At 38.5% G+C, this 20,390-nt stretch overlaps 3 protein-coding genes across 4 annotated transcripts; 2 read left to right on the top strand and 1 right to left on the bottom strand.

Annotated features, from left to right (window-relative positions):
* The first annotated feature begins 676 nt into the window (after nt 1-676).
* nfe2 (nuclear factor, erythroid 2) lies at nt 677-6,653 on the top strand. The gene is made up of 4 exons (XM_015386048.1): nt 677-1,408; nt 2,751-2,829; nt 2,943-3,080; nt 5,163-6,653. Exons 2-4 carry the CDS (start codon nt 2,782-2,784, stop codon nt 6,405-6,407), a joined length of 1,431 nt encoding a protein of 476 aa, XP_015241534.1. The 5' UTR covers nt 677-1,408; nt 2,751-2,781; the 3' UTR covers nt 6,408-6,653.
* On the bottom strand, nt 6,537-9,922 carry LOC107091875 (heterogeneous nuclear ribonucleoprotein A1-like). 2 transcript variants are annotated; one of them, XR_001481551.1, is made up of 11 exons: nt 9,911-9,922; nt 9,321-9,437; nt 9,103-9,249; nt 8,807-9,017; nt 8,577-8,723; nt 8,456-8,503; nt 8,248-8,385; nt 8,015-8,152; nt 7,869-7,938; nt 6,721-6,775; nt 6,537-6,648 (listed from the first exon to the last, which is right to left on the bottom strand). XR_001481551.1 is itself a non-coding variant. In XM_015386062.1 (10 exons), exons 1-9 carry the CDS (start codon nt 9,920-9,922, stop codon nt 7,880-7,882), a joined length of 1,017 nt encoding a protein of 338 aa, XP_015241548.1. In that variant the 3' UTR covers nt 7,396-7,701; nt 7,869-7,879. The 2 variants fall into 2 exon arrangements, 1 of the variants encoding a protein (XP_015241548.1); XM_015386062.1 differs by lacking the exons at nt 6,537-6,648; nt 6,721-6,775 and adding an exon at nt 7,396-7,701.
* A 771-nt stretch (nt 9,923-10,693) lies between these two features.
* On the top strand, nt 10,694-14,434 carry cbx5 (chromobox 5). The gene is made up of 5 exons (XM_015386079.1): nt 10,694-10,869; nt 11,368-11,548; nt 11,684-11,909; nt 12,185-12,285; nt 13,045-14,434. The coding sequence occupies exons 2-5, from the start codon at nt 11,418-11,420 to the stop codon at nt 13,184-13,186; spliced, it is 600 nt and encodes a 199-aa protein (XP_015241565.1). The 5' UTR covers nt 10,694-10,869; nt 11,368-11,417; the 3' UTR covers nt 13,187-14,434.
* Nucleotides 14,435-20,390: the final 5,956 nt, after the last annotated feature.

Raw genomic sequence — 20,390 nt, 5'->3', positions numbered from 1 at the left:
TGATGTAGGTGCCCCTATAATTATGCAATATACTTCAACAGGGAATCTGCTCAACATTTTTATTTTAACATAGTGAAAACAAGCTTTATTTTTCATTACAAGTTCCTGGTAGTATTGCAATATAGTTTAAATTAATAGTTCATCTTGCAACTATGCTGTTCTTTTTTTATTTGGTGAAAATAAAAATGCATAGTTTATGAGAGTATTATGAGAGCATATAATTTAATTAAGCACAAGATCTCACAAAATGTTTTAGAAAAAAAACTGAATATGATGCACTTTCTACTATAATAAGTGATTTTTACAGTTAATCATTGGTTTAGAGTTCAAATTAAAATGTGTTGACTGACTGTTATCATAACTCTATAGTCATCTGTGTCAATGTAGGACATGGTCTTGCTATTGTTTATTCTAATGCAAGCCGAATGGAAATAGGAAAAAAATGAATAATAAATCAGCTTGATATTATTAGTCACTAATTTGTGTGAGAGGTGCAGTAAAATACAATGGTGACAAGGAACATAAAAGCCTTTGTAAGTTCCCTCTTCTGGTTTTAGATCCGGGCAATGAGGGGGATTTTTTTGTGTGGGATTTCAATGGTCACTTGCTATGTAAGACACGCTCCCCTTCATTCTTCCCCTGCTCCTGTATCTCCCTTGGCGGTTGCTCTGCCAGATAAAGGAACAATGCTGTCTTTCTTACCTGTCGGAGGGGTGTGCATTCCAGCCCCACTAAACTGAGTCTCAGTCCTGCCTCCGAGTGTTCAGCAGGGCCCTCGTAGCAATGCTGCCTCTGACTCCAGGTGCTTCAAATCACACTCATCATACCTTTTCCCCGTTGGAGGATTTTGGAGGACGTTGTTTTTGTGTGGTTTTGGACCAGAGACATCCACACAGCTTTTTTAATTCTGGTTCAATTCTTTGATTTGATCCCTTTAGGTGTATACTTCACAATTAGAGTGAAAATGGCTTCATATTTTGGTAGGTTTGTAAACATTTACCTACCACACTGTTGACTGACAGAATGATTGCCGTGGTGTGTGCCAGACTGTTGGTTTGTGGTTTCTTGTGAGGGCAAAAGGGAAATTTTGAGGCTGGGGTGCAGGTTTGCTATTAAGGATACAAGAGTGCAAAGAAAAGAGAAAAAAAAAGGGGGCTGGTGTGGGTGCTTTACAGGAAGATTGCGTTTGTCTGCACCGAGCCATCCCATTTATGCTGGTGGCCGTATGTGCAGCTGAACAGAGGTTCACAGTTAGAGAAGAGATAGAGCAGGAGGCCTCATGTGTCACACCTCTTGTCATCGGTCGCGAAGGCTTTGAGTAATTTTCTCGTAGTCACCTCTGGGACTGTGCCTCACATAAGTTTTCTGTTCCTCATCACCTGCTGGAGATGATGAAGATGTTGCTCAGGTATGTAGATTTATAATTCCCTTCTGCTTTATAAAATGTTTTATTTCCAAGTTATCCAGATTGTTATTGTATCAAAACTTTCACATATTATGTATTTCTAATATAGAAATAAAAGTCAGAATACTATAATCAACAATTTAACAATTGTATAACATGCGTTCATCAATATAATTCATCATTCAGAGCAAAGATTAATTTCTATTTAACTTTAAGTCAAGCATTTAACAAAAAAAAAAAAAAAAAAAACCGGAAGAAAATTCCTATAGATGCTTTTGATCCTATAACTAAATGAGGGAGGAAAGCCATAATATGACAGAAATCTTTACTGCATAACATATTTGCCACAATATCCTATTTCACATAATCACAGATTGGCGGACAACTTACACGTGGCAGTTTTAAATAGCTGCACATCAAATTTTTTAAAAGAAAGTTTGAAAGTGTACGTTACTTTAATTTCTGCATTATGATGAAAAAAGAAACCTACAAAAAAAAAAGCAATATCAAAACAAAAAAAAACATTTTTATGCTTATCATATGTCCATATAAAGAACATGAAATAGTCTTTGAGAATGACTGAATGTATATAAATAAATACATGGATATATTTGGCTATACCAAGTCCTTTAGTTATTCTTCAAACTATTTTTAATATTCATAATTCATGGGAGAAAAAATAATATTCTTTAAAAAAAAAATTATTGTAAAAAAGGTGAAGGCAACGATAAGTTTTGGGTGTTTTAGAAAATACTCTGCAGTTTTTTCTTTATCAATGTCAGTGAATTAGTCTTAAAGCACATATTACTATAACCCCTTTTTCTTTTTCAGTTTTCCTAAATCATTTTACAAGACACACAGTATCTTCAAAATGGGTTAAAAGTAGGCTCGGTCTTACAGGATCTTAAACAGAATAGAACTCATTGAGTAATTGATTCATTATTCAGTGAATGTGAGATTAGACCAGCAGTTCCTAAATAATTTTGAAAGACATTTTACTAATGATCTCCTTCCAATTCCATTTAAATCAGTTTAAAAAAAAATGTCAAACTTGCAGAAATTGAGAGCAAATTTTCCTTAACAGCCATCTGTCCTCAGTCTCTTTCTGAAGACGCAGTTTGTCTTATCAGGGTTTGACATAGCTGCACCCTGGAACAGCTGATAGGAGAAGTCAATTCAACTGAAATTATCCTTTTATGAGTTACAGAAGAACCTTCAGGACACCAGAACAGTCTCCTATTTGTGTTGAAAGGCTCACAGATGTGTAATTTCCTTGAGATGTGTGTGGTGCACCAGTTTGTGATGAGAGGACAGTAGATCACAAATTGCTCTGTGTCTCCACCAGGTGTACATGTTGCAGTGCAAGCTTCTCCTAAATGTGCTCAACAGCCAATTGCGTTCTCCCTTTGAGGAGGCCCTGTGAGGTAAGTCCACACACAATATGAAAATCAGGAACCTCTATACTATGCAGTGTATAGGTTCTAGAATGAATAATTTTTATATATACATACAAATAAATTATGTTTTTCTATACAAGGTTGTGGCTACTCCAGGCAGGCTGTGTGGGGGGGTATCCATGCCTGCTAACTGTAATGGAGTCAGGCCTCATGGACATCTGCAGGACACAGAGATGGATATGGCTTGGCAGGAGTTGATGGCCATCACTGAGCTCCAGGTAAAGCTGACTTCCAAAACTATTTTTAGTAACATTTTAACAACAGACAGTTTAAAAACAATTACTCTATCTACTGGTTAAAAGTAATGTAGAAATATACTTGTTTTTGCAGTGGATCTTGTTTTTTTTTCTTTTTTGACACATGCAAAAGACGGCATAACTAAGTGTTAACTAAAGAAACTGATTGATTAAAAAAAAAAAAAAAAAAAACAGACTGGTGACAATTATTTCCACGCCTAAAGATGAAAAAAGATTTTACTTGCCAAAGCATATAAAAAAAAAAAATTCAAATGAGAGCATCATTTCGACTTTTAATAAACTTTTTTGCTAAATATAACAATTGACATTAATTCATTATGGGAAACATCTTAAATCAATCAATAATTAAAAAGATAGAAGTGCAATAATCTTTTCTGAAAATCAAAAAAGCTCTTTATTAATTTTAAACATTTTCAGAAAAGCAACACATTAGAAAATGAATTCATGCAAATAGAAAAAGGAAGTGAAGCTTGTAGATTGTTGTAACTTGTACCATGACCGTACAATACTATAAAAAAAACAAGCAATCATATATTGTGTACAAATTCTGGTGATTTAAAGACTGAAATAAAAAAAATAAAAAAACATAAAAGTTATTGTATATATACTATTTTACCTAGGTATTTTATTACCTGGTTTATACGTGGGCCTACAGGAACTTTGACGACACATATTCCTAATATGAGGTAAAGCTTGTTGATGAATCCCTGCTCCGCAAAAGCAACTTTAAATATAATGTGACTGTGTACTATCTTCCTCAGGGTTTGCAATGGTTCATAATGACCTGTAAAAAAAAAAAAAGAACTGAAGAATCTGCTTTTATTCACTGATGGCAGGTGTCTGTGCAGGCCTGTCAAACTTTACCAACCCGCAACCTTTGTCATGATTGGAACAACCAGTTCCAGATTTGGAGGTGTGCCTTAATACTTTTGGCAAAATAGCATAAAGTACAAAAGTATTTTAATCAAATATCAATAAATATCTAAATATCATCTGTTTGTTGTGTGTTTACCCAAAGATGGGTTTTAACATAGAAAGTAACATAAAAACAACAAAGCTTGTGCACAAATGAATAGTCTTACTTTAACCTAACCTGCAGTGTATGTTGCATTTCGGATATAAAAAAAAAACAGCAAAACATTTTACTCAATTAAGAGAAGTTTTACTTCCTAATGTTACTCAGGTAAAAGTGAAGTTAGCAGAATAAAACTACTTCAAAAAGAGAATTTAGTTCAGACGGTTAACGTAAAAGTACTTCTGTAAACAAAAACTATTTTGAGAGTTTTCGGTTGTTTAAAAAGTTGGTGGGTCGGTGGGGTAAATGGAAGGGTCATTAAATATTTTTGCAAACTAAAAGAGGGCCCTAAACACATTACAATTAAGATATGATTACATTTACTGTGGATTTACAGATATAACGACAAAGTGAATCTCACACTTAAACAGGCTTCAGTGATTAAGCCAACTGTTTGCAGTATGAAAGAATTTGGCTTTAATTACTAGCAGCAGAACATAAAGGTCCAAAGAGCTCATAAACTTATCTCTTCCTTTTGCTATTTAGTTAAATGGTAGGATTTATCAGTGGTTGTCGTAAATTGCCTCACTCATAGCATTAAGAGTACGCAGCAATGCAGTTTTGTTTTTTTTAAATAATATGCACACTGCTAAATGACATTACATTACCCTCAGGAGGCCTGATTTTTATTCCAAAACTTTTTTAGGGCAAGTAGTGAAGACGTTCCATTGTCTTGTTGACAAACAGAAATCTATCAAACGCCTTTTTCAGTTATGGAGGTTCATATTTTGCCCGGCTAGCACAAAAGGGATTTGTTTGTTTTTTTCCAGTAAGTTTTATGCATGAAATACAAATAAATGCCTTAATGTACTGTATGTATCTTGATATCTGCCTTTTTGAAAATCCAACTTTAATATTAACATTTGGTAAATGCCCCTTAAAGCAAAAAAATATATATATACACACACATACAGCCAATCATGGCATATTGGCAAAATGCTATTAACTGTTTTTATCTTTTGTCACAGGAGTTTGAAGCCCAAAGTGAAGGCTCATACGAAGCTGCACAGTATCAGTCTATGCAGCCTGTGGCCCCTGCTGGAGAGTTTGGGATGACCCAGGGTCACTCAGAGGCCCCTTCTACTGCTTGTGAGATGAGTACCATTGACACATATGAGGGATGCTACCCTGGAGCGCTGCCTTCCAGCCATCGTCTAAGCAGCAATACAGGCGCAGTGTATGGAAATGCAGATTCACAACTTCCTCAAAGAATGTTACCCATCTCCTCTCAGACTCAGTCATCGGTTATAAGTATGTCAGGCACCATTCAGGGTCATAGGAGACCCAACACCAGCACCTCTCAGGGCTTAAGTAGGCACATGCTGTGGACTACACATGGACACAACGCACATGTCCGCTCAGGGGATGACCTGGAATCAGATTCTGGTCTCTCACTGGGATCCAGCCCACCTTTGGCCTCCCCAGACAATCCTGTTAGTGCACCTGCTTACCAAAACATAGATACAGGTACACTTTATGCAGACTGTGAATCAGAAAGAGTGAATGAGCATGGCAGAAGGGGTCACAGTTACCCAATGGATTACCAGAGCCAAACTTTTCCATATTTACACTCTGGTGGACATCCACCTTATTTTTCACCTCAACCCAGTTTCTCTCACACACAAAATTGCTCCATGAATCCCCGCCCCCTGACACAAACTGGTGTTATGGCTGACCCATACAATTCTACAATGCCCAGCAGAGGGAGCTCATATGGCATGAACACAAAATCACAAGGAGGCAGTTCAAATCCTACTCTTAGCAGAGATGAGCGCAGAGCTATGGCTCTGAAGATTCCCTTCCCATTGGACAAGATAATCAACCTCCCAGTCGATGACTTCAACGAGCTCCTCACACAGTATACTTTGACAGATACTCAACTTGCACTGGTCAGAGACATTAGACGCAGAGGCAAGAACAAGGTGGCAGCCCAAAACTGCAGGAAGAGAAAGCTGGAGAGCATCGTCCATCTTGAAAGGGAACTGAATCACCTGCAGGCCCAAAGAGAACACCTGGCGCAAGAGCGGCTGGAGTTCCAACGTAGCTTGGCTTTCATCAAATGCCGACTCTCAGACCTCTATAGAGAAGTTTTCTCTCACTTAAGGGATGAAGATGGCCAGCCTTACTCCATAGATGAATATTCTTTACAGCAAACCCCTGATGGAAATATTTATTTGGTACCCCACTCAATGGACAAGAGAGACCAATGTTAATTCCTGCCTTTTTTACTTTTTAAAATCAAGCTGGGCTAACTAGCCATTTGTGACTTATTTTTGGTCCACATTCCTAATATGCAACTGTATACATCCACTTCCTAAAAATGAGCAAGACCACACAATTTATAAAATGTATAAAAGTACTTTATTAAAAAACGATGTAAAAAGAATTAAAAGATTGCACAGCAGTCTTCAGTGAAGTTAAAACACTTCTGCACTGAACACATGTCCAGTTAACCTGTTGAGGGGGGTAGGGGATTAAATGAATAATTTATAATAAAAGGACTAATGTAAATGTGTTTCTTAATACCTGTCTGAGTCATGTCGTGGAAAAGAGTCACATTTTGGGCACCACTGGAAGCTTTCTGGAAAGAAACAGTTAAGTGAGTGAACAGGCCGTATTTCACATTGAGAAAATTAATGCATGCAATATTTGACCTCCATTCACAATTACAGAGGTCAATGTTACCATCGACACTGAAGAATAAATTTATGTTTACACCATTGCTGGCCATAAAACCGACTACCAGCTACAATTCAAAGGTTAGATTTACTGTATTGTTGAGAAGTCTGGTCTTACCTACGAACAGCATTTAAGCGTTTTGGTAGCTTCTTTCAGCTAGCCTCAGGCCTCTGTTCTCACTCTCCCCTGCTTCAATGATCCTGGCGATGGCTTTGCTACTTCTCTCCCTTAGCTTGCTTCCATGGCTAGCCTCACTTTAGATGTAAGCTAGCATCTTCCAGTTGATCTTTGTTGAAATGAGGGTAGAGTCTGTACCAAGTGATGGCCTCTTTATGATGATAGTATTTGCACACTTCTTAACCAGAGCTGTAGATGCTGGGATCTCCTTTCCTTCCCAAATGCCTCATTCAGCATTGCCCTGGCAATCATTCAGTATTGCCCTGATCCCCACTCTGCACAACATCTAACAGTGCACCCTCCCTTACCCATACCACTACATAAAATAAACAAATCTAACACGACTTAAAAAACTGAAAGGTGGGTTTATTTCAGTGATTTGAAGCAGTTACAAATAAAAACCAGACTCAAAGATAAAACATAAAACCCTCATTGGAATGCTTTTTATAAACACATTTTGTTGAAAGAAAAAAAACAGAAGACAACGTTTAATTGAAGGCCCTCCATGATTTATCTAAAGTTCATCTCTTCTTGTAGCAGCTGTAACCTGCCACAACTGCTTGGCTGAGCAGATTTAGGAGGTAAACCTGCAGCTGCCCTGTCACTTCGCTTGCTCTCCTCTCCTTGCTCTCCTCTCCTAAGTAATCAGTCCTGTTGAACAATATGGAACAACATTGTTAACTATGCACTGACTTTGTATGACCTGACATCCACAGTGTATTTTCTTTTTAGTTATCACTACTCAAAGATGTCCTGCAATGATAAAACTTTGGTTTTTCAGACAAAATACAAGCTAAAACAAGTGGTTAGATCCTTACCACTCGAAGTCTTAGAATCGTCCCGGTCGGCCATAGCCACCAGGATTGTTGGAGCCGCCTCCATAGCCACCTGAGAGACACAGGTTTGATTTACTTTTTTACTCAGTAGGTATACTTTCACCAAATGTAAAAATCAAAATGCTTACCGAAGCTCCTGCCTCCACCGCCGCCGCCACCACCTCCAAAGTTGTTCTTCATTGGACCAAAGTTAGAGGCCTGGGGGTCGTAATGGCCCATGTTGTTGTAGCCACTGCCGCCGCCTCCACCACCGCCACCACAGTTACCTTGAACAGAAAAGGTGGGAAAAAAAAAAAAAAAGTCAAGCGAGGTGTACCAAAAACACTATTAAAACGTAAATTAATGCTCTGCAGGTCTTTACCATAACCGTTGCTGTCGTAGCCGTTTCCACCATAGCCTCCACCGCCGCCGCCTCCACCACCCTGGTTGTAACCCTGGTTATAGCCCCTGTTTCCACCGTTGCCGTATCCACCAGGACCTCCAGGGCCACCTCCATAACCTAATACACAGACCGATTTAGCTCCAAGATTCACCAAAAATACAAAATAAATGCGTACCAAGACACTTACCGCCATCGTTCCAATTATTAGGACCATCTCCATATCTACCTCTGCTACCTTAAATCACAAAGAAAACAATATGAGGCTTAATTGAGATTACCATAACAACAGTTTTGCTCACAAGTCCTACCCTGGTTGAAGCCTCTGTCGTAATCATATGGCCTTCCCCCGCTGCTGCGTCCTCCTCTCATTCCCATTCCTACGCTTTGCATTTCCTGCTTAGTCAGGGCCTTCCTGACTTCGCAGTTGTGAGAGTTTATGGTGTGATATTTTTGAACTGCACAAGAGAGAAGAAAAAACTAAATCAGCACTGTCTGCAACAGAAAATTCCCATTGAAACAAGGACGTCCATTTACTTACTGACAATCCTGTCCACTGAATCGTGGTCATCAAAGGTGACGAAAGCAAAGCCCCTCTTCTTTCCAGTGCCGCGGTCGGTCATAATGTCAATGACCTCGATTTTGCCAAACTGTTGAAAATAATCCCGAAGGTGACACTCCTCAGTGTCCTCTTTGATGCCTCCCACAAAGATTTTCTTCACAGTTACGTGAGCACCTGGACGGTTTGAGTCCTAAAAGAACAAAGGAATGTATTAGTCAAAAAGAAATCTGTAAACTACATTGATTAAATTATGACTGCCATTGCATGTTTCATACTTCTCTGGACACAGCACGTTTAGGCTCCACGACCCTCCCATCCACTTTGTGAGGACGGGCAGCCATTGCCGCATCAACTTCCTGTACTGAGGAATAGGTAACAAAGCCAAAACCCCTGGACCGCTTGCTGTTGGGATCTCTCATGACCTAAAGAAACAACCTTTTTAAACAACTGCACTTAAAACTACAATAAATGAAAGCATTTAACACATACGTACCACGCAGTCTGTAAGGGACCCCCATTGTTCAAAATGAGCACGCAGGCTCTCGTCTGTCGTCTCGAAGCTCAGGCCTCCAATAAACAGCTTGCGGAGCTGCTCTGGTTCACGAGGGACCTAAACAGACACATATTAAGTTCTTCATAATGGTCAAACTAATGCATTCTTGATAACATTTTCATAATAAGTGAAATGTGTGTAAATAAGTAACCCCCTCCCCCTCTTCATCATGGCGGAGGAGGGAGCCGTCGCCGCCATTAACGCATGTCGCTCGGTTAATGGCATGGAATGCTACGTATTAAATGCAAACTACTGAACCACTAACTTTAGTTTATATCTGTAGAGGGCTAATGTGTATTAGCGTAAAACGCCACTTTTCACTTTTAAATTTCGTCAACCGCTGGCGACGAGAACAAAAGACCACGAGCCCCAGATACTATAAAATGGCCGCTCTGCTGTGAGCGAGAGGAGCTGCAGACATCGTGTCTACGATCGAACAAATTAAGCATCAAATCCAAACTTTAGCCATTTTAAGACGTATAGGATCTATTTACCGGGCCGAAATGCGTGAAGAAATACGTCTAACTTACGTCTTTCGACATCTTGTAGGTTTATCCTTGAAGCCTCCTTGTAGTACAGCCGCAGAGCAGCGATTCTGCGTCAGGCGAGACCGGACTTTTTTTCTGGATAGCACAATAAATAGGGAAAGATACGCCTCTTCTGTGCTACCATTGGGTGATGGTTCCCGCTGCGTCGGCTTATCGGTTTGGGTCGCATTTTAATTGGTCTTCGCTCTGCCAATCACAATGAATAACCAATCACTAGGCAGGAGAACCTTTTTATTTGAAATTACAGGAAAATGGCGATCTAGTGACTTCCATGACTCAATTAATCCACAAATTAGTTGAAATTCCAGAATTCATTCTGGGGTTGATCTAGTTTAAGTTACTATACATTCACGTTTTTGAAATAATTTGCAACATTTGCAACGGCCCAAATAGATCCACTGAGAAAGGCAGACAATTAATTATCCCAAAGGACATAAAAGCCATTCACAGGAAGATTTAATAACGCAAACAGATTTAGCAAACCTCTAGTACTGCCAAACTACATATGAAAATGTGTTTAATATTTAAGTAAGATAAACTATATAAAGACCAAAACAAATTGAAAATAGTTTAAAGGATACGTATTTTATATGAAATCACTGAAAAATAATAGGCTTTGGAAGGATTAAAACAACATGAAACCCTCCTAAATGTGGTGAAATTTAAACGTAAATGACAAAAAATAAACCAAAATCGATACAGAATTTTTAAAAGGCAAAGAATAATTGAAAATATTCCTAAAAATGGCACATGTTATCAGAGAAAAAGGGGCGGGTTCAATCGTTGTACGCTTTAAGGCGCGCTTTTTCTGCGCACAGCACCTGTGTGGAAGCTAAATGCTAAAGTAGCCTTTGCGTTCGGCCTCTCTGCTGCTTCACAATAGACGGGATACAAGCCTGCCGTTAAGTGCCCGAAAAACGCTCCTTTTTACTGTCCGTACGGTAAGGAAATGCTCCGCCAACAAGATGATTAATATTGGAAGTATGAATTAGTAGTTTGATATGTGTAGACGGCATGCTTGTTAAAACGGTAGCTAGCCAGGCTACATGACAAGCTAACTTGGAAAGCAAGGGCTGGGCTAGCTCAGGACGGCATCAAACATCGTTGCAATGTGCAGCTTTTGTGCAAATGCTATATTGCACAGTTTTAGTTTGGGTATATATTTGCTCCAAGCATTGAAATAAAAAACACATTTGTCGATATTTCACTTTGGATGCATCCCATTTTCGCAGTGATAGCATGTTGCAGAAGGGATACACCACAATAAAACGTTTCCTTTCTGCTACTCTTGTGTTAAATTGGGCCATTAGGTACCACTTAACTATAACTTTCGCGTAGGATATGCATCATTTGGGGTGTATTTGCATTTGTTTAAACATATTATGTGTCAGGTTGCGTTGTATTTGGGTTAACGCTGTTTTGTGTATCCTCGTGAACAGGGAAGTATCGAAGGCCTGTGTCAGCGTGTTGCTAGGCTCCGGACTGTGCCATGGGCAAAAAGTCTCGCGACGAAGAATCCTCATCCTCTGAAGAGGAAGAATATGTTGTGGAGAAGGTGCTGGATCGGAGGGTGGTGAAAGGAAGAGTGGAGTTTTTCCTTAAATGGAAAGGATACTCAGAGTAAGTTAAGAATCGAGGACTACATGCATATGATATGATGCACACCATGATGATTATAATATTTTTAAAGCCTTTAATTTAGGTACAAAACCCTCTTACCATGACCCAGCCAGAACATGTTCTACTATATTGCAGCAAGCACAACACATGGGAGCCAGAAAAGAATCTGGACTGTCCTGAGCTGATAGCAGAGTTTATGAAGACCTACAAGAAAGGCAATAGTGGGACTTCTGCACCAAGCAGCGGGGCCAGCAAATCTACAACTGGTTCTTCAGGGCGTTCAAAAGAATCCAGCAGCTCCAAGAAGAGGAGCTCTGATGATGATGAAGAGGGCAGTAGCAAGCCCAAGAAAAAGAAAGAGGTACGTAAATGCACAAAGTAATGCAGCACATTTGTATGTATACGTTCAGCTTGATATAGCACCTGGGACTGTTTTGTTTATTGTTATAAAGGGGTGTGGGAAATAATTTTGACACTGATTTGTCTTTAAGTGAGATTTTCAAATGGTTCATTATTAATTTTACTTTGATAATTTCTATTTATGTATTTGATATGTTGAAGTATAGTTGAAATATATATTTTGTATATTTTAGCTTTTGTTTTTCATGGTTTTCGATGACACTGGTTTTGTTTCAGGATGAAATCCTAGTGGCACGTGGGTTTGAGAGGGGCCTTGAGCCGGAGAAGATCATCGGAGCAACTGACTCGTGTGGAGACTTGATGTTTCTCATGAAGTGGTAGGTTTTGACATATTTTTAGGAGCACTTTGCACTGCTGAGATCACTGCATCACAATAACTTTTCATTGACCTTTTTAGGATGATAAATTGTTGAGTTTGACATTTAGACAATATTTTTCAAACCCTCTATGCAGTGTCTATCTGCAAACTTGTAGTGCAATGTTGGATTAAATCATTAGACCCAACTTGCATCAAGGTAAATTAGGTTTTTTTTTTTTAAGCAACTTTCACAAAGTGAGATGTATTCAAATAAAGTTGGATAAACATAAATGAGTATTTAAGTGTAATGGGAATGTTTGTCATTAAATGCTCAGCTGCTTCTCTAGTTTCTGCTATTAGATGAGACTTGCTGTCCTAATCCTAATGTAAAGGTGTTATGACATAAGGCCATAAATGAGCCACATTTGCGGGGAAATTAACCTTCCAGATTTCTCCATTTGCGTATTGTGTTTAATGTAGTGAAACAATCTAGTTTCTAGGGGTTAAGTGATGCATGTATATTTAGATTCTTTTTTTAATACTGTATAGAAACCCATATTTTGATATGAATTTTAACCCTGGGATTTTGCAGGTAGCTCTAATGGCCTCAGAGTAAAATGCTTATCAATCAGCGTTATGTGTGGGGTTTTTTTTGCTGCTTATTCATACTATTCTTGCCCAGTAATCTGCAGCGAAAGATTCAGATGAATAAAACTGAAGGTGTGCAACTTATGCTAAAATCCGAGGATGGTACAGATGATTTCTAATTCTCTTACAGGAAAGATTCCGATGAGGCGGATCTTGTACTTGCCAAGGAGGCCAATCATAAGTGTCCACAGATCGTCATAGCCTTCTACGAAGAGCGTCTCACCTGGCACGAAGACAGCGACAAGAAGGAGAAGGATGCTGTCACCGCATGAGTGCCTCGACTCAAGAGGAACACTCCACTGCAGGGACAACCTTGAGTCAGACTTTATTTTTTTTTTTGTAGTTTTTTTTTTTTTTTTTCTCAAACACCTGAAATCTCCCCCCATCTTTCACCTATACCATGTCAACTGACACGAAGATGACAGACATGGTTGTCGTTTCCTCTATCCATGCCCTGATCAGAGCGCAATGGCCGCAGACTGCTGGGGTGGGGGTACATCCAAAAAGGAGCTGCAGTGGCTGTGGGTGATGTGCTACAGGGGGAAAGAGTCACTGTCTTTGTCTTTATATCGATTTAACTTTTTTTTATTATCCTAGCATATGTTCTTAGGACTAAAAAGGATGCGATTATAGCAGAAAGAAATTTAAATTTTAAGATGTAATAAACATATTAATTTTGAGAAGCGGGGTGCATACTGTATTACCATGGCATCCTGTTCTAAATTTTAAATCACTGATCTGCGTCTCCCCATAGTAAAACCACAATAGCGTTTGTATTTGTGAAGCAGCTGCATCAGTATTTTCTTGACTGCTTCATCGCATCCTTTTAAGAACTATTTTTAATCATGTAGGACTGCTTATCACTTTTAAAAGCTGTTTTTAATCGTATAGTTTTGTTTTTCATGTTTACCAAAATATTCTGAGTTTTAAACGACTCTCTTCACTGCATAGTGGCTTTTGTATTTTCTTTTGTTCCCGGTTATCCTCATATGTTGTAATTTTTAAAAAACGTCACATGATTGTGATGAAGTACAATAAAACATTTTACTCTGTCTTTACATTTTATTTTTTCTTCTTGCTGTAGTCTGAGATTATTCAGAACATTTCACAGGTTGATATCCACAAGTCTTGGGTGGGGGGGAAAAAATTCCTGGCCCCTATTAGTTTGCCACCTAGTGGCAGCTAAATTTAATTACAGAGTTCAACAATAAGAAACCTAATTTTTGCATTTATGATGAAACGTGTCAAAGTTGAGAAAATGTGGATGTTGATGGCAATGTCTGTGGTTTATAATTGGTCATTTAAACTCAACAGTTAAAATCTTATGGGTGCTTAGACACACTTTTTAATGTACACATCATTGATGTGGTTTGGTTTTCACTTTGGACCAAATCTTTAGCCAATTCCAAGTTCCCCCTGAGAAAGGGGTGATGGTATTTCTTTTTATACCAATAGTTCATTGTATAACTTTTTTTCCCCTCTTGATCAGAAATGTTTTTGCCATTTTTTTTTTTTCCAATTTTTTTTGTGTGTGTGAAATGAAAGTTACAGGTATGTGTATAGTAGCCCCCTTTTAATAAAACTTTAATTTTTTGTGTTGAAGTAGGTGTCTGAGCTTTTGTGTGCCACACGTTTGAGCTGATTTCCCTCCAGGCAGCTAAGTTAGAAATGTCTTAATGTTATTGAAACTTTTTTTTTTTAGTAATTTGGTTCAAATAATTCCCCCCCCCCCCCCCCAACATGTCTGTTTAGGAATGGTAGAATCTATTTTTTTTTTCCCCCTCCATAAAGGTAAAATATATAGTCCTGGTAAAACTATTAAGAGAAATATGACATAAGTCCCAAGGAAGAGTGTGGAAAAGACTTAAGCAGCAGATGTTATTTTAAACCCTTAGAAGGATAAGCCTCAAATGTCTAAAGAACATATACAGATAGAGGTATGGAAAAGGATGTCTGCAGATTTGTGCAGTTATGTAGGACCAGGGCTTGAGCTTTTATTTTTGTTTTAAGCCTCACCTGAACCAACGAGTCTGTTAGGAATGTCTTACCTAGCTAAAAAGGCTGGACTGTCCATTTGCCAAAAATATTTGCAAAGGAAAGTAAATTTGTCGTTGATTTGTTGGTATTTGTCCCACATTTTCTCTAGTCCAAAATCAGAGCAGTCACGTACCAGTGAAAAACATATGTGGATAATTTAACTGAATAAAGAACCCTTTTGTACCAGTAACCTAAATATTTTCAGACATAGCTCAAATTTTACAAAAATTATTTGTTTTGCAAACATAAAATTACATTTAACTGCGGATAGGGATTACAACATAGAGTAAAAAGTAAACAATGGATATTGTCACTGGAGGTACCCTGTTCTACTATACATGCATTACATATATAAGACAGGGTCTTGTATGATTTAAGTAAAAATTTCATTTGGAGCAGTGAGTTCAATTTTCAAAATATGTATCTTAATTTCGTTCTTTTAGTCTCTAAAACAGGATGAATGATACTATGATCTGATCACATTTTGAACAGTAAAGCACTCAGTACTTTTGTACTGACCTAACCAAATACTTTTGTACTCATACTTGAGTAACTTGAATGACGTTTTACATTAGTTCGAGTCAAAATATGTTGAACTATTACTGCTTTTACTTGAGTAGAATGTTATGGTAGTCTGCTAAGGTTACCATGTTACCATGTTATTACAATGCTTAACTGTTCACCAAACACACCTGAACAAAAGCCCACAAGCAATCCTCTTGTGGGTATTATTAACTGACTGTAAATCCATAATCATTTAAATTATAAAAAAAAAAAAATACCCTTAAAATATATGTGTTAAATGACTGTAAATTTTCTTATCTCTGTTATTATTAGACATACTTTAATTTACTATAGCAATTGACTGAGATTAAAAAGAGATTTTTTTTACTTAACAGTTTTGGCTTAGAATTTGAGTTGCACTAACTGTTCTCAATCAGCAGATGGCACCATTAGTTGCATCCAGTGACCATTACAGAATAAGTATATTCTCGCTAGAGAAAAATCTAAAATAGCTCTCAGATTTATGTGTGTTTAGATTCAGCATTGAGATTGTCATCTTGTTTTCTTCAACCCACAAAATCAGGCAAACCTTTGTAAAAGTTGCTGCTTGGTGTCACAACACATGTACATGAAAAACACTCAAAGTCAGTCTGCCTCTGTTTGTTGTTGTTTTTCTCTTATGGAATTGTCTCTAAGATAAATGTGCAAAAATAATCGGAGAAGGAGATGAAGTGTGACTCAGTGAAGGTCGGATGTGAACCGGCTGGTCGTTATGGTTCATGCATGGTCGATTCCAAGGCAGTGATGGAGCATCAGAAAAATACCAGCGAGGGGAAAATAACACAGCCTGAATACCAAGCTCAGCACATGGAAAACTGGAATGCTGTAATGTGTGAGGCAGCTGAATTTCCATCTAATTTATACAAATGCCAGAGTATAAAGTAGGTTTTTAACCTGAACTGGCTTCAGTTCTAAATGGAAATATAATATTTTACAAATGTATTTTTAAACACAATTTTAATCTATGAATCTTGTTTCACAAGAATACAGGAACTGCAAGGGTTATTCTTTTTATCCTCTATTATCTTCTCTTTCTCTCTATTTTTTGCTTGCCTGGATAGCAGCTCTTTTTAATGTCCGCACACCTATAGTGCAGCTACGGTACACTGAGAGTAATGGAATTTTCCTTGCAAAAGGGTTTTTACACTCCAAATGGAATGCAAAGGTCACTAGTAAATATCCAACCCTTGGGACCATTAAGCTGGGCAAAGGCAGAGAACGGCAGGCTTTTTTATGGAGCCTGAAACAGTTTGCTGACAAACTCAGCTCAGTAGATTTTATTATTAAAGAAACCACTGTGGTCACTCAAATGGATCCCAGTCATAGCGTCAGTAGAATCTATGGAACTACAGAATGAAGTGCAGGTCGAACTCTAAATGAATCCATCCATCCATCTTCTCCCGCTTTCTTCATTGGGGCAGCGGTGGGGCTGGTGCCTATCTCCAGCAGTCTAAGGGAGAAAGGAGGGGTACACCTTGGACAGGTCGCCACTATGTTACAGAGCAAATAATCATACACACATTTACACCTAAGGACAATTAAGATAAGCCAATTAATCTAATAGCCATGTTTATGGACTGTGGGGTTGGCGGATTGGAGTACCTGGAGAGAACCCAGGCATGCACAGGGAGAACATGCAAACATGCAAAAAGAATTGAAATCAGAACCTTCTTGCTGCAAGATAACAGTGCTACCCAGTGTGCCACCATGCAGCACTTTCTTAATAAATGTTAATAATAATAAAAACAAGGTATTACTGCCCTAAAAAGGTCTTTTAGGGCAATTCAAATGCAAACTGTATTGAAGGTCCAGGCTATAGAGGACTTAGTGATGCCTTTTTTGACTTAGGCAATTCCTGATATTGTTAATTCCTACATATAAAGTAGACAAATGTTCAATTTTTGCATGTGTATCCTGGAGCGAACCCTTTTTGTGTTAATGGCGATTATACCTTGCTGTAATTTCTTTTATTTATTTGCAACAGGCTCTTTGCACTTCAGATATACTCTTCTGACTAGTAACTTCTAGGTGCAAATGAGTTCCACAGGGTATTGCCTGCAGCAGAGGTGGGGTCATCTTGCAAAGAACATTACAATAAACGAGTGCCGGGGGAGCTACTGTGCAGCTGTGGTGAGAGGAAAACAGAGTGACGCAGTGGGTCCAATCATAGTAAAAGTTTGCTCAAGGATACTACTAAAACAACAAACAGATAAATGTGGTCTCACACTGATAATACAAACTCATGTCAGAGTGCAAAAAAAAGAAAAATGTAAAAAAGAAAAAAGATGAATGGTTTCCAGTTGGTTGCAATTAAGCAAAGAATTGAGAAAATGAAAGTAGTGCGAAAATTGTATTTTGTTGAGAACATGTAAGCACAGCTGCAAACCAGCTGGGTCTCCTCTTCCTTGTTACATGCAGATAAAAATGTCTGCAGTGACAACCGGCTCATCACCCCTTGGTGCTGAGCACTGATCTGTGTGAAGGTGATTGCAAAGTGATGCTCTAATTTGTGTGGCGATCACACTTAACGTGCAGTAAAGCACCACAGACAAAGCCTCTACTTTCTAAATGTCCCCCTCTTGCGCGGCACACAGCTCTCAACACCCACCTTCTGCTGGCTGTGGTTCCACCTCCACCTCCCACCTCTCCTCTCCTCCTCCACACTCCTGCCTTCATCTCCTCTCCCCACCAGGGGGTAAGAGTTATAGCCACCATAAAAGGCAGGTAATGCATTGTTAACTAATTCTGTCTGCTCAGAGCTGATATATCCTCTGCTCTAAATCTCTGTGCTTCCAATAAAATGCAAATGCTAATGCTTGCCCTCCATGCGCTGATATCATTTTTAACAGGCCAGAGGTAAATGCTAGAGAGGGGTTGGGTGGGCAGAGATAGTCTGTGACACTGTAAGGCTTAAAGATTTCATGGCACTATTGTGTCATAAAGGAGATCCCGAGTCCTGCACCACACAGCACTAACTGGTCAGTGTGGTGCAGGATTGCAGTAGTCTGAATATGGCTGCCCATATGCATGTGGAACTATGACAGCAGAGTGATACCTGCTAAGAACTACAGCCATTGAAGAATATGCACAAACAGGTTTCCTGATAGAATACATCCAGCATCAAATCACATAAGCCAATTTGCCTGCAGATGTAATGCATCATATTTCCATGTTAATAGTAGTGTCACACTCTGTGTAACCTTGGGCTTCTAAATATTGATCCACTTCGAGATTTTCAATTATCCTGTGCCGTTTTTCTGCCATCTGGTAAGGACCAGTGATTTGTGTTCCTTCATATCTGGGGGCTTGTCTTGTAATTAGACCATAAATTAATTTGCACAGAGGAGGGAGAGCAAAAGAAAGAAAAAGAAAAAGATTGAAGGCATTTAGTGAGTCTATGGAGACCGGAGACAGAAAATCATAGGAAACTACAGTGTTTTATTTACTAGAATAAGATAATTGGATTACAAATTCCACCACCATAAGTTTTTTTCCCAAGACATGTCACTTGCTTTTCTTTTAGCAATTTAAAACCATGCAGCTAATGATTTTTTTTCTGAGCTTCACTTCATCAATGCATGACCAGAAATTATCCATTGACATAATTATACCCAATTGCTTGCAGTGCAACAGCAAAATGATTAGGAAAAATTGGGTACATTACTGCCAAAATGTGTGTGAAACTTTGCAGTTAAATCAGTCAGTGGTTTTAAATGCCGCTCTCTGAAATCCCACCCCCACCGAGGACAGATGACTGTGAGCTTCGAACCAAGCCACTTATTTACAGCACAACTCAACTGGAGGTATTAAAAAAAAACAACAATGCTTCTTTATTGATTTTAAATTGGTAGTATAAGCTTTTCTGCAAGATTAGCTCTTTGTCCCCTGCTGCTAAATTACACTTAGCAATTGGGGCTGTGGCTGCACCCTTTCTTGACAGCTCTTTTTACCATGTGGGAATTCACATTAGACAAGCATAAGTTGTTTGCTTACAGCAGTTAAGAGAAAATTCTGTCAAATAATGGCCTTGAGTTGAGATAAAAAATGTTGAAACTGCAGTTTTTAAATACTGAGTGGGAGGTGGGCTGGATTTAGCATGATTTGGGAAAGAGAGTCAGCTTAGGTGGCCTACCTAAAGAAGATTATTTCCTATGCATAGGAACTCAAATGGATTAATAGGTAGGCACATACTCACTTAATTTATTTTTTTCAACAATTTTTCAACAGTTATCATATATTTGTCCAACCACTCATTCATTTTCTTTACCAACCTGTCCCTGGTAAGGTTTTCTAGGGGCTGATGGATATCTACAACACATAATGAACAGAGATAGAGTTATAGACATCCAAACTCCCTCCAGAAAGACCCTGGCTGGGTTTTCAACAACAAAAAAAACATCTTGGTGCAAGGTAGCACCAATAACAGCTGTGCCATCATACGCCACTATTTATTTGGGTATTTCAAACAGATTCTCATAAACATGCATGACCTCTGGAAATGATCCATAAACAAAGACTTGCCAAAGACTCACCAGACCTGTATGTGTTCAGCAAATGCTGATTGCTCTCATAAACTGAGAGCAAGAAAAAAAAAAAAGCGTAATGATATAGAACTTTGAAAAATCTATGATGGCTTTCTAAAACCAAAAGCATAGCCACTATTTTTGGATTGTTGAAGCCAGAGGCACAATGTTCCCGTTACTTGCCCCTGTGTCCAGAAACAGAGACTTTTTCCATGTGAATTACCAACAGGTAATGAAGCACCTCGCATCATCTCAACTGTCATCAACACCATTTTGTGCAAAGCATTCCTCTTTAATTTGTCAGTGTTACTACCTATTGTTCATACAGAGATAACAGAAGTTGAGTCCTATT

Source organism: Cyprinodon variegatus, unplaced genomic scaffold (genome assembly GCF_000732505.1).
Source record: "Cyprinodon variegatus isolate N-32 unplaced genomic scaffold, C_variegatus-1.0 Scaffold16, whole genome shotgun sequence".
Lineage (NCBI taxonomy): Eukaryota > Metazoa > Chordata > Actinopteri > Cyprinodontiformes > Cyprinodontidae > Cyprinodon > Cyprinodon variegatus.
This window is presented reverse-complemented; position numbering and strand designations above follow the sequence as displayed.